At 38.5% G+C, this 14,215-nt stretch overlaps 1 protein-coding gene across 8 annotated transcripts in view; it reads left to right on the top strand.

Moving 5' to 3' along the window:
• Nucleotides 1-14,215, top strand: part of SATB1 (SATB homeobox 1) — a 100,012-nt gene that overhangs the window by 82,057 nt on the left and 3,740 nt on the right. For all 8 annotated transcript variants that reach the window (XM_042956687.1, XM_042956688.1, XM_042956691.1 and 5 more), the window contains one exon: nucleotides 13,656-13,859. In XM_042956687.1, coding sequence (XP_042812621.1) covers nucleotides 13,656-13,859 — 204 coding nt within the window. The remainder of the gene's footprint in view (nucleotides 1-13,655; nucleotides 13,860-14,215) is intronic.

The following is a 14,215-nucleotide window of genomic DNA, read 5'->3' as shown; positions in this document are numbered from 1 at the left end:
TTTTCCTTGCTTTAATCCTCTGACTAGCTTCCTTCTTGCCCTCTCCTCAGATCTCAAAGGCAAATACTCTATAACCGTTTGCTCTTTGAAAAGTGGTGACGAGAGCAAGGGCTGCTTGCCTGGCGCTTTGATTACCCTGGTTTCCTAGCCTTTCATAGGTCCCCGCGCCCCATAGGACGCCCATGTCACTGTTCGGTTCCTTTCCCTGCCTCCATCCTCTCTCTCTGCCCTGCTGCCTTATCCCCCTTCTGTTTGGGAAACCCAGGTGTCTTCAGAAAACCTCATTAGTGTTCCTCTTTTGGCAGATGGACATTTCTCAAAGGATACTCTGCTAATCTTGTCCACCTTTGCAGTTACTCGGCTGGTAGGAAGTTAACTAAATTAGTATACGGTTGCTTTGTTCAGAGGTTGTGAACCATTTTGTGAGTTTGTAACGGGACCAGGAAGAAAGAGTGAGGTATATATGTGCTAGCGTAATTGTGAATCAGAGATTTTTAAACTGGAAAAACTGTTGTTTTATGAATGAAATCTCATCCAGCCCTGACATAAATAAATCAAAAGCCTTCCCCCATTTTGATTGACTTGAGGACTGGACGGAGGTGGGCCTTCTCATCGATCATGGCACTGTTGAGATGCCCTGATCGAAACCTGGAGCTCCTGAGGACCTAGTCTGGGAACCATTGCGCTGAACTAGTGATTAACTCTTTTCCTCCAACCGTCTCTAACAGGCTTGGTCCTTTAGTGGAAAAAATAAAATAAAATAAAATCTATTCCATGAATCCATAAATAACCAAAATTTTCTAAACTACTAGGAGCTTATAGAAGATAGCTGTAGAAAAATATTTGAAATGTGTGTGTGTGTGTGTGTGTGTGTGTGTGTGTGTGTGTGTGTGTGTATTGGAGTATAAATGTGTGTATACACACACATGCACGTGGGGTGATGGGAGTTCTTAACTGTAGCCCACCTTCCCCCCAGGGGTCCATGAACTTGGGAAAAAGAAAGCTTTATTCTCACTAACATTTTACTGAAGTTTGACATTTTATTCAATTATCAATATAGCCAATAAATCATAGTAGTATTAACAATACCTATGAACTTGTCACCAGTAAAAATCACAAGTATTTTCATAGCACATTAAGTTACTGCAGATATCTCAAAATATTATCTTTGCTAACCACTATAAAATCACAGTAGTTATCAGATCTGTTGTTAGGTACTGTTATTGAGTGTGTTAATAAAGAAGCATTTATATCACTGTATCACAAATTTTTGATAACCGTATTTCAGCATAATTGGTTTTCTTCATAATCTTATGCATTTTATTTCAGGCGCATAAAAACATTGTTCTGGAAAGGCATCATCTGTGGGCTTTACCAGCTTGCCAGAAGGGTCGATGGCACAAAAAAAAAATGAGATCAATGATTAGATAAATTATATGTAGGGGGAAAATTACATATTTTTTTAGTACATTAGCTGAAGAATTCTTGAATTTGCAGGGGAAACCTTTGTTATTTATGACTTTATACTATGCTTATTTTTCAAGGGTCCTTCACTTCAGAGCACGTAAGCAGGGGTTAGATTCATTGCCATAACGTTTAAAACAACAACAGCAAAAACAGAAACCTATTGGCAGCCTTTTCTTTTCTCCAACATGCTGATGCCACATACAGATGACTTTGTGAGCAAGGGCCTTTGCCCTTCGACTGGAGACTGCGTCCAGGGGGCTTCACCTTTAATATCAACTTACATCTGAAGTGTAAGCTGTTCTTTCCTCACTGGACTGTAAGTGCTGGTGGAAATGACTCCCTATTATATCTGTCCCCACATTTCCTCTTAGCCTGCACAGTAGGTGGCACATAGATGGCACTTAATAATTATTTGTAGAAGAACAAAATGATTCAGAAACACATTTCATCCGTTCTCAATTTTGCCCTCACAAAACCCAGCACATTCCTAAAGGAGCTCTGGTGGGAGGAGGGAGATTCTGTGCTCCGAAAGACAGAGTAGGGTCACACTCCTGTCCCCCTTCCCCGGGGCCCTCTCGGAGCCTGCCTTCCCCAGGTATAAGACAGTTTCAGTGGTCCTGAGGAGTGACTCAGATGACCTGTGCAGAGAGCTCAGCCTCCCCTGTCTCCTTTTATTGGTAAAATTATAACCCGGCCATTGTCACTGGGATCCACGTGATGCTTCTAGAAATATTTATGCCTTCTTTTTTTGATGTGTCCTTGGGAATCACAAGATTTGAATCCCTCAATTAAGCCAACCTCTGATTAGTAGGTTTGCATAATGGATAAAATGATGTGGGTTTTGGCCACAAAATGGGTGTTACTTTATCAGCAAAATCATAAGCAACTCGGGAGCTCATAATGACCCTGCCCGCTTGATTGTTCCTCTTAGGATATGAGTCCCATAACTTTTACAATCCCGAATTGCCTTCCTCTGGTTTTAAAAATTCTTTGTTATCTTTCCTAGGATATCATAGAGGGAAGATTTAAATTTTTAATTCCTAGCCCCTAAATATGCATAATGGGACATATAGCTCATTCTAGGAGATGTCTGCAGTGTTGAAAAGTTTTATATAAACCAACTAAAAATGCATTGGAGGAAATATTTGTTTAAAATAACCTGTAGCAAGTTATTTTTGTAAGCAGATAAATCCCTGTATCAAGTAGATCATCACCGAAAAATTATTTGTTTTATAAGCTCAAGTTTTTATAGGTTTGGTTTCTTCTTTTTTTTTTGCACGTAGCATATATGGATATTCAGCAACATTCTTTTCTTCATGATCTTCATAGTTTTGAAAAGACAAATACACCCTGTAAAACTTTAATGGTGACTTTAGGGTACCACATGATGAGACATTTGCTTCATAACATTGCTGTGTACGAGTCCGTATTTATTTGAGTTGAGGGGTTTAGGAAAAGTGAAGTTTCCCATTCAGCTTCTTGAAACAATCCGATGTTGTATTTGCTTTTGACAGAAGCCTTTAATTGTGCTACCCTGCCTCCTTAAACCTAGTAAGATGAGCTCAGTTTGTGTCTTAGTTTTTTTGAACTGCAGCATCATGATGAATGCAAGTTTTGGGACTTTGCTACAATACATGATACCCTCAGGAATTACAGAGAAGTATACGGTTTCTTGCCACTAACTAAATGGTCCAGATTGTGCAATTTTTACAGCTCTCTCTCTCTCTCTCTCTCCCTCGAACTTACTGCCACTGCAGTGTTACAGGGAATCCTTTGCTGCATTTTTACACTCACTCATTCAAGCGTGAGCCTCAGGGCATGTCCAGGCCCCTTGGATGAAGGAAAATGAAGACTATGTCACTCAAAGGGCTATTTGTGTGGACGTTTGTTTATGATAAATGTAATTCAGCTGAGATGGGGGGTGGGGCAGGGAGCTGAATTAAAGAAACCCATCAGCGTTAGTTCGTGGAAGAAATGCTCTGGCCTCAACCAGAGCAGTAGGAATGGAAAATAAGGAACCAATTCAAGAAATGTTCTGAAGGAGTAGAATTGGCAGGAATTCATCATGATTGTTCTCTTTATAAAGCAAGCAGACAAGAAATATCAGATTTTTAATTGAAGCTGTTTGCTAAGTTTTTTTTATTGAAAACATACAGCTACTATAAAAAAATGCAAGCATAAAGAAGAACGTAAGGAAATACTCAGAATCCCAAATTAACTAAAGATAGCCTGATTTATGTTCTTTATACACACATATGTATACGTATACATATATATGTGCACATGTATATATATGTCTTACATTTATTCATATGCTATACATATCTTTTACTATCTAAAGATAGATTTAAGTTATATTCTATGTTTCCTATCACAAATAATGCTAACATGAACGTTATTATAGTTAAATATTTGTATACCTCTTTATCATTTATTTATTTATTAAAACAAACTTTTTTAATGTTTATTTATTTTTGAGAGAGAGAGAGAGCACGAGCAGGGGAGAGGCAGAGAGAGAAGGAGACCCAGAATCTGAAGCAGGATCCAGGTTCTGAGCTATGAGCACAGAGCCCAACATGGGGCTTGAACCCACAAACCGTGAGATCATGACCTGAGCCAAAGTCGGACGCTTCACTGACTGAGCCACCCAGGCACCCTTCTTTATCATTTATTTAGAACAAATTCTTAAAAGTAGAATTATTGGGTAAAAAAAGGCTTTTGTGTTTTAAAGGTGATTACTAGATAATTCTACATTCAACATTTCCACATTGCCCATCAGCAAGATTATACCAGTTTATACTTCAAATAACAGCCTTTCAGCCCAGGTGGCTAGGTGGGTGTTGATGCTATTGAGTTAAACTACATATGAGGAGAACGTAGTCTATAAGAGGAAGATATTGGGTTCAGTTTGGGATGTGATAACTGAGCTGTTTTCATTAACTCCCCAGATACTCAAATTCCTTTGGATTATCTTTGTGATAATGGCAACAATAATAAAAATAGTGAGAGCTGACATTCGTCATACTGCTTCTGTGTGCCGAACCCCTTGCACGGATTGTCTCTTTTAACTCACATAACCCTATGAGTAGTGGTAAAGTTACCCCCATTTGCAGAGGAGAAAATTGAGGTCTAAAGAAGTTGAAAAGCTTGACCAAAGATACAGGGCTGGTAAATAGTGGAATAGGAATACATATTCAAACCCAGGCTTGCTTTTTTTTTTTTTTTTTTTTAACTTTGTTGCTTTTTTTTAAATGATTTTTAAAAATTTTGTTTTACTTTATTTTGAGAGATAGAGAACGAGCAAGCAGGGGAGGGGCAGAGAGAAAGAGAGAGAAAGAATCCCAGGCAGGCTCCGCACTGTCAGCACAGAGCCCGACATGGGCCTTGATCTCATGAATCATGAGATCATGATCTGGGCCGAAATCAGGAGTCAGACACTTAACCGACTGAGTCACCCAGGCACCCCAAACCCCAGGCATTCTTAATAAATGGGTCTTAGAAGTACAGCATGTAAAGGAGGTGAGGTCACAGTACTTGAGTATTCTCAAGAAAGTCCAGTATGGGAAAGAGCTATAGCGAAAGAATGGTACATACAAGCAACTGATCTACCTATTTTTCCCAGCACATTGATAATTCATTTTCCTCCCTTTTTTCATTATCCTCACCATTTTATATATTGCCTATTCTTCAAGGCCAAGTCAATATCACTTTTCATCAGTGTAGAGTTTCTGGACCACACAGACCATCTCTTCTTCCTCGCCACTTGGATCTCCCTTGGGGTCTGTCCATCATTGACCTTTATCACTCACTGCCTTGTACTGGCAGTTATTTCTGAATGCTTCCCAAATACACTGTGAGCCTTTTTAAGGCAAGTGCTTTCAATTTAAGTTCATCAGACCTTTTTGTAGTTATCATGGACCAGGCACTGGGCTGAATGTGTTCTATTTCATATGTACCAGTCACAGTCCTGTGAGATTAATACTCCTATTGTCTGCACTTTGTAGAGGAGGAGCTGAGGCTCGAAAAGGTAATTTGCTCAAGTTCACATACATAAATGCCTACATGGGATATAACCCTTTATCAATATACTGAGGTGTTTGAGCATTACTAGGAGAGTTAGTGTTTGGATGGGCAGAAAAAAGGAGAAAGGGCTTTCCTTCAGGATGAAGGATGGAGAATAGAAAGTGGGGAAGTGCTGGGCAACAGCTCATAAATAATCCAGTGAATTAGGACATGAATGGGATTGGGAGTAGCCTTCAGGGCAGCCCCATGGAGTGTGAGCATTTTCTCTGTGATGGGAAGCCTTTGAAGGGCATTTTGAACAGTAAGATAACTTTGGGCAGTTTGAAAGACCAGAGCAATGATTTTCATCCCAGCATCTCTTTTCTAAGAGCATCTCAGAGATGGCTAAGGGGATTCAAGAAAGCTTAGTTAAACCTGTGTATTTACCTGGCAGGAAGTTCCATAGGCTAAGTTAGACATCACATGTATTTGTTCCTTTAGGTGTCACAACTTCGTATGATAGCTCTAGTCATCATCGGTGCACTGTTTCCCCTGAGTTAAGAAAAGGCATGATTAGTTAAATGGTTTTTTGTCCAGAAATCAAAATAATTGTCCATTTGGAGTAATTAAAAAGAATGCTTGGTACCTAAGAGCATACTTCAAGGGAGACGACTCCCAGGCTGACAAGTCAGTGGTGGACGACAGGTGGAAAGGAGTCGTGGATTCTGCACGATAGAAGAAAGGCTGACACTGATGGACCTTGGGAGTACTGACTTTTCTGTTTTTTAACGACACTATTTATGGAGAGTGAGAAGAGAATAAAAACTTAAGTACAATATTAAGGCACAGTGTGTATAAATGTTAAACAGGAGCCAAATCATATCACTGAAATTTATGTAGTGTCGAAAATACATCTTAGATTGAGGAGAGAAAACAAAAAAAAATTCTTTTTGAGACCATATTCAAGAAGCAGGCTTGTAAGCCACATTTTTGTTTGCTTCACTTAAATTTTCACTTAAATTCACTTTTTATCTACTCTGGCCAAACTGTCATCTGATAATCTTACTATAGATCAAACAATCTGTAGCAAAAGAAAAAAAAACACTATATTTACGTGTGCCATAAAGCCAGTGGCTTTGACAAGGTAGAAAAGAGGGGAACATAAAAGCTATTTTCATTTTTTTACTTAAATTTTAAGCAAAATTGCATGCTGAAGATTATTTACCAATGATTCTGATTATTCAAAATTCACTAAATTTTAGTGGGAGCTTTTCCTCACATTGTATGAGCATTTCTTTTTGCTACTCAGAAATCTCCAGAAACTCTGCTTGGATGTGTTTAACCTTTTAAAGATAAAGTGGCAAAAATTTACTCAGGAGAAATTGACCAGTAGCCACTGTATGTCCTGTTTCCACAGTACGGAAACCCACAGATTTTTGGCTGAGATACTAAGCCCCTTAAACAACCTGGAGAGGGTTTACAACAGTGCCAGTTTAGAAGTGTAAAACTAGTAATAGTTTTAAAATATCATGATTTTTTTTTCTTTTCAGCAAATACAGGTATCAGAAACCATACCTTGAAAATAAATATATTTGGGGAATACATACACACGGGTATTCTATTTAAAATATGTTTCTTTTTAAAAGCCCTCTTTAAATACAGTGGAAGTAATGTGCTACTTTTAGCATGAAAATTTATTGGTATGTCTCCGTTCAAACTTATTTCCCGTGTTTTCTTTAATAAGACCAATGTTAACGTAGCAGGCAAAGTTACTCAGCGCCTGCTGAGATTTTCTTCACAGAACACAAAGTAGATGTTATTAAACTGGGGAAAAAGATTAATGTATTTCCTACTAATTCCATAGAGGAGAACATGTATCTTTATTAATGTTAATGGTGGGGGCCTCTCATTATGTTATAGAATTATCTGCTTTAGCAAAGGTTTTTCTTCTAAAGAACTTCATAACATTTAAAGGTTAATATGTTAGGTAAAGAACAGTATCTTAAGATAAGTGTTTTTATTACAGGACATGATGGGATGGTTTTTATTAAATTACATGATGATTTGAATGGGGAAGAAGAAAAAGTGCCCTGCTTCTTGCCCTCAACTTTAATGCCTTTAATCAAATAATGACCTTCTGGAAAATAGTTAATTTTAAGCATTTGGAAAGATCAATACCACTTTGCCACCAAAAAATGGCCTGGACGATGAAATTTGATGTATTTAAAGTATCATTTCACCCTCTTAACCTAGTAAATAATTTAAAATGCTTTCAATATTGTTTTGCTACTGTTCTGTTTCCCGCTGTTTGAAGTGTTACGACTGTTCTCGAGGAAAAGAAAAAGGGTAGAAGTTGGTGTGTGAAGCATCCGGGCCCCTCCAATCTGGAAGTGGGGTTTTGCCTCCATTGGGTCCTGTGTCTGCAGTAGGGCCCCAAAGAGGTGATAATGTGTTAATACTGTATTTGAGGCAGAGTGTAGTAAAAGGCATAAAAAGTATGAAAATGGAACCCTTCTGGTATGTTAAAGGCATGGCTTACGCCGCCATCGGTCACTTTGCGTCTTTGTGATATCTGTAAACCTTCATGCTAAAGGTGAAAGATTCTGCAACTCTGACAATTAGAACCCATTTTCCCCCCAGCTTATAGAACATTGATATGAAATTACCCTGGAGTGCCGACAGCTTTGTAAATAAAAAAAAAAATTGCCCTCTATTAGCATGTTTGTGGGCAGATTAAAAACTGTCTTCATTAGCATAAGTAACACTTACGGATTCTTTTAAAAGTAGAAAATTATTTGCTGAATGATAAATTGCTAGCTTTATAGTTAGTTGTTGTTGAAAATGTACTCATTCAAAATGCCTGGTGTAGTTTAGTCTACAATACTGAATTTTTTGTGTTGGAAGTACTATTTAATGGATTATGTACTTAATCCTTGTTCCTACTACTTGCTAAAATGTAATTCATGCTTTCCACTAAAATGTTTGTATCAAATACGTCCCTATTTAGATTGATTTCTTTTAATATCATATATTATTATACTATATGCCCCAGAGATTGGAACAAAATACTCCTGCAAATAACACATAAAAGATGAGGGTGAGGGGGAATAAACACAGACTATAAAATGTTTTGCTTTTTAGAACTCACATTACCGTTCCGTTTTTTAAGATGTATTTTTCCTTCTTAGTTGCAGCAAGAATTGTCATTTTCTTTCTTCTTTTTTCTTGTAGCTCTAGGATTTAAAATGTATATGCATATAACAATAACATATACGTATCTGTATATTGCATTAAATGATTTTTTTTTCCTCAGAGAATACTGAAGCCTATTTTCCCCTGGAAAGCTCGTTGTGTTATGTGTTCCCAGCTCTGTCACAGAACAGGCCCTGTAAGGGTTCTCTTTTTATGTTTGTGAGACTGTATAGGTACAATAAATTCATTCAGGAAAGGAGGTTACTTTTCTGACTCAATTAAAATCATTGTGTACCCTTCTCCGTTCAGATGTTCGAAGTGAATTGACTTGAATTAATTGTTCTAAAAAGAGTGGAGTGGAAATCAGGGATCGAGTTTGGTTGGAAATTAGCAGCTGAGAGATGAGGGTGCCAGGATTTTTATTTAAATGTGGTACAACAAGATTCTGTCAGTAAAGCACATCATTAGAATATTGAGTTTAGAACTGCTAATTTTTCCTTTAAAATGAGCATACAGTCATGTGTTTCATGGACCATAATAAATTGCCATTGTGTTGTCATTGAGTTTGTTTTGCTTTTTTTCAGTACTGGTTTGGCAGTCATTCTGCATTTTCTCTTTTCCTTCCCCGCCCCTCCCCCATCTTACTTTTTTTTTTTTTTTTTTTTTTTTTTTTAATAGATCCCTCACCAAAACCCGTCCGAAGAATGTTATTTATTTCATGCGGTCTTAGGTTTAGCATCTTCTGCACCGTTTTCTTGCTTACGGTAGCAAGACATTTGCAGATGGTTCTTGGTTACTATAAAGTACATAACAGTATTTCCTTTGTGGCAGATGGATTTAAGACTTTTAGTTCTCAATAAATGTAGGTTTACAATACATAACTTTACAGGATTTGTGTTGTATATAACAGGTTTGAACATATTATCTCAGAATTCATCTGCATGGCATTTTCAGCTTATTCAGGGTTCAAGCCAGTTTTTTTAAGTAATGGGGGAGCGCTGTGATTGATAGCAACAGCTCAAGGCGTGATTTTGAATGGAAACAAAGGGTTTAGAACAGAAGGTGTCAAATTAAACTTTGTCAGTTTGAAAAGTAGTAACATCCTGAAAGTATTACTAATTTATTTACATGTGGCTACTGTTTATATTTTGCCCTCTTTATATGCAGTGTAATGTTGCTTGGCAAATTGACTACACTTAAAGTTTAGGTTGTTCCTTGTGCCATTTTTGTTTTCTGAGCATGGATTGGTCTTATTATTTTAAGGCTGTTACGCTCCTGTCTTTCCTACTGTACGGAACAGTTGTGATCTAATTTGATTTGGGGAGTAGCTCACTACTCCCGCCTGTGGTCTTAGAATATTTCAAGTCCCAGAGACCTCTCTTAAAAATGTAATTATGTTCACATTTTGCAGCAAAGTCCTGCATTTCATTCCTTGCCTCTCCTCTACCAAGCAGATCTGTACATTTATCACTTAAAAACCCATACAGTGCTTAGGGGAATCATCATTATTTGTCAGATATTGTAATATTCTGACACGTTGCTTGTCTTACCAAGTTTCTTGGCTCTAATAGTATCACTTATGGAAAAGTGACCTAGAAAAAGGTATTGGGGAATTAGAAAGCATTTGGCTTTTTTAGTCACTTTGTGCAAAAACCTAGATCAGATTACTGTCATCATTAATAGAGTCTCAGTCAATAGGATTTGAGGTAGTCAGAATATTCCAAGGTATTTAAATAGTATTAGAATAAATTAATCTTATTTTTGCCAGTGTAAATTGGGAATGAGCCAATGTCTCTGCTGACAAAGAACTAGCGTATCAAAATGTCTGTTTTCTGTTATTTTCCAAGAGAGACACACGTCAAGAAAAGCACTCCCCCTTTTTAATTTTTTTTTTCTTTTTGGAATACCCTTGTAGAACTAACAGTTCCCAGCTGCACCGTTAAATATTTTTCTAAGAAGCATCTGATTTCAGTCTCTTAAAATCATCATGTCTCTTGAAAGGCTAGCAGAGACAAGCTTCAAACTTATAATTCATCAAATTATTTTTAGATAAGGAATTAGAAGTATTATTTAAGGGCAGAGGTTAATAGCAAACTACTGGAAATGTTATGGTAGTCATGGGCAATTAATAAAAATAAGGATCCATTCATCAGTGTAGAGACACAGAAGTGACAATATGAGCAAAATATTTGTCGAATGAGTCACGGCTCTTTTTCTGAAATATTTGTTAAACCAGCATGAGTGTGATTGTTTAGGAATTAGCTATCATTATTAGCCATTTTAAAAGAACTAATGATTTTCTTTTCCAAAGAACATCTGTGATCCACATGTTTTTTCACATATATCCGAGTGCTAACTGATCTCTGTGTTACTTTAAAAAGTTTTTCTAAAGGATTGGAAAAATTATTGGAGTGTTTCAGCTCCCTCCAAGAAGCTTTTCTTATGTGAATTATTCTTAATTTAACTTTCAGCAATTTTTAGTTACAGGCATTTAGTTCTTAAAAAAAAAAACAAAACAAAACCTTAGCTGCTCAATGCTTAGCACTTAGTGGGCCAATATACAATACCAGCTAAGTACAATACCCCCAAAATCCCAACTTTTCTGTTCTGTTTTTAATGCGCCCTCTAACATCTTGAAAGATAAATAGAACTGCAGTAGTTTCCTCCGTGTAGGCATGGGGGCCTGTCAATTGCCGTAGCTGAAGAATGGAGGAGGAAAGCCATCTTAACCATAGTTAATATTCAAGCCTACAGGAAGATATATATCTGAAACCTGCACAGCATCCAACTTAGAGGTAAAGTATAAAGAAATAGCTGAGATGTAGGAAAATATAAAATATTTTCATGGCTCAATCCAGATAGCAAATATTTGCCAATAAGAGCTAAATAAACATCTCCAGGGCACATGTGCAAGTGGGTCTCAAATACTCAAATACAGTTTGAGAGTTAATGTTATACTCCTATAGAGCGAAAATATGACACATCATCATATTTTTCTGGAAATAAACGTAGAATCACCATGGTTAGGAAAGAAGCACATTCAGTGACATGCTCATCACAATTATTACTTTTTTTCACTAATATTCTTGCCGGTAAATCTTCAGTTTACTGCCTGCTCTCTCAGCCTTGAATTATGCATTCAGTGGCACTGAATGAGTGCATGATTGCGTGACCATCTCCTTGTACATATTTGTTTAATTAAGAGACCTGTTGAGTAGAGAAACAAATGTCTTAGAAAAAAATAGATCTCATGAGGTTTAGCAACAGTCACTCACCCTTGGCTGGTTAGTAGGTGGGTCTTGGGAAGCTAATGTTAGCAGCTCTCCATCTTTTCTTTTAAATTCTCTCACGTAGGCCATTTGGGGCAGAATGGGCCTTGTTTCTTTTCGCTGTATGTTGCAGTTAGAAGGGGAAGGGGAATTTTCTCCGGTAGTTCAGTATGGGATGAATGGAGAAAAGTCATACCATTCCCTGGTCTCACCCCGTACAACAACAGCAGCAATACACCAAAAAAACTTTCGTTGGCCGGTTCTAAAACGCAGATGATAAAGAAATTGTGCTTTTTCCACTCCCATCGAACTAATTTAGTTGGCATTTCCAAGAAATCCCTTCATCTTCGGTCAAGTCCCTAAAGCAGAGCCTAAGACAGGAATCAAGTGTCTAGGCTTTTATGAGAGACCTAGAAGGAGTGAGGGAGGATAGGGAAGAGGTAGGGGTCCGGTAAGAGGTATGGTCTCAGGTGGTCTGTATTGATGGGGGAAGGGAGTAAGAAGAATGGGGAGGGCCATCTCTGTTGAGTAAATTGAAGGGTTGAGTGAGTGGTCCCTTGAGGGGAAGAGGACAGGAACGTTGTACCACTGGGTCAGCCAGTCACTGGCCACCCCAGGGTGAGGGGGTCAGTGAGGACGTGGAGGAACTGTCCAGGCATCTCCAGGCGAGATGACTCCAGACATCGCCCCAGAGAAGGATGTGGCTCTGAGCTGTTAGCAGGCAGCACGGCAGCTGCAGGTGGTTGCCTTGCTGGTGAAGGGGTTTGGGTGGGACACACGCTCCCTCTCGCCACCCCGTTGCTTAGTGTCCATCATGGCAGCCAAAATGAAGAACGTTCGGAATGGTGATTAGAAGATGTTAGACAGGGTCCTCTGTTGGACCACTCAGTTTTTGACAGATAATCTGAGGATCAAACATGGGACCCTTGGGGAGGCATCAGAGAGGTTCAGGTCTGGGCATTCATTGGACATTTCCTTCTCTCAGCCTAGGAAATCTATTAAAATTCTTGCCTGATGAATCATATATTGCACACTGCAGTGGGCAGAAAAAAACAGGCCCTGAGATGTTTTTCTGGAAAGTTGTTTCTGGGAGAATTCTTCTAATGCCCATTCTGAGCATTACGCTTACACTAGACAACGTTCTCACTCACACTACTGCACATGTCTGTTTTCTCTCTCTCTGTCTCTCTGTCTCTCTGTCTCTCTCTCTCTCTCTCTCACACACACACACACACACACACACACACACACAAATATTTACACGTAGTTTCCTTCCTAATACAAGAAGTATAAACTTGAGGAATCCTTTTAGAAAAAAACTATTCCAAAAATCTGCCCTATCTCTTAAATACCTTCAGGATCTCAGACGGCCACTCATCAGACAAGAAAGTTGGGCACGACTAGAAGCACACTCAACTTGGCTCTTCTCATGTTTCACATATTGCAAAGTCCGTGGTAAATGTGTCTTGCCCTTGGAATCTAAAAAATATGACCCTCCTTTGAGATGCAAATCTGAACATTTATTAGAAACAGAGCCTGCCTCCCTGACACGTACAGCTATTCTTTCTTAACAGGTTAAAAAAAAAAATTTTTTTTAAGCAGGTTGGAGTGTTTTGAGCTTATAAAAAAAAGTTAACTTCACAGGGTCTTTTCTTTTTAGCTCTTAATGGAACATACCAGCCCCCCCACAGGCATGAACTGACCTATTATGCCCTTGTCTCCAAGGGGTGGTTGTGTGAGCTGTTACGCTGGAAAGAAGATCCCTCTCCAGAAAACAGGACTCTGTGGGAGAACCTCTCCATGATCCGAAGGTTCCTCAGTCTTCCTCAGCCAGAACGTGATGCCATTTATGAACAGGAGAGCAACGCGGTGCATCACCATGGCGACAGGCCGCCCCACATTATCCATGTTCCAGCAGAGCAGATTCAGGTTCGTTTACCTTGGCCAATTCAATATAGCACTAAGTAAATAGAGCTTTACACTTAGCAGGGAAATTAGCGTTTCTCTTCTTCCCGCCAGTCTAAACATAGGCTTTAGCAAGAGATAACAATACGCTGCCATCTTGCTCAGGGGAGTAAAGGGAAATTAACACACTTTTTCCAACATGTGTATTGTGTTCCTCTTCCCTCATCTCCCCACCCACAAAGTGGCAGGAACCCCCTTTCTAACACTTGTTTGGCAAGTGTGTTTTTGTTCGAATTGGGTGGTTTTGTGTGTGAGAGCTCAAATTTTGTTTTTGTGTTTTGAAAATCAGAATCTAAAAAAAAAAACCCACTGTTTTTCTA

This window comes from Panthera tigris, chromosome C2, assembly GCF_018350195.1.
Source record: "Panthera tigris isolate Pti1 chromosome C2, P.tigris_Pti1_mat1.1, whole genome shotgun sequence".
Taxonomy (NCBI): Eukaryota; Metazoa; Chordata; class Mammalia; order Carnivora; family Felidae; genus Panthera; species Panthera tigris.
Note: the sequence above shows the minus strand (reverse complement) of the source record. Positions and strands in the feature narration are given on the sequence as shown.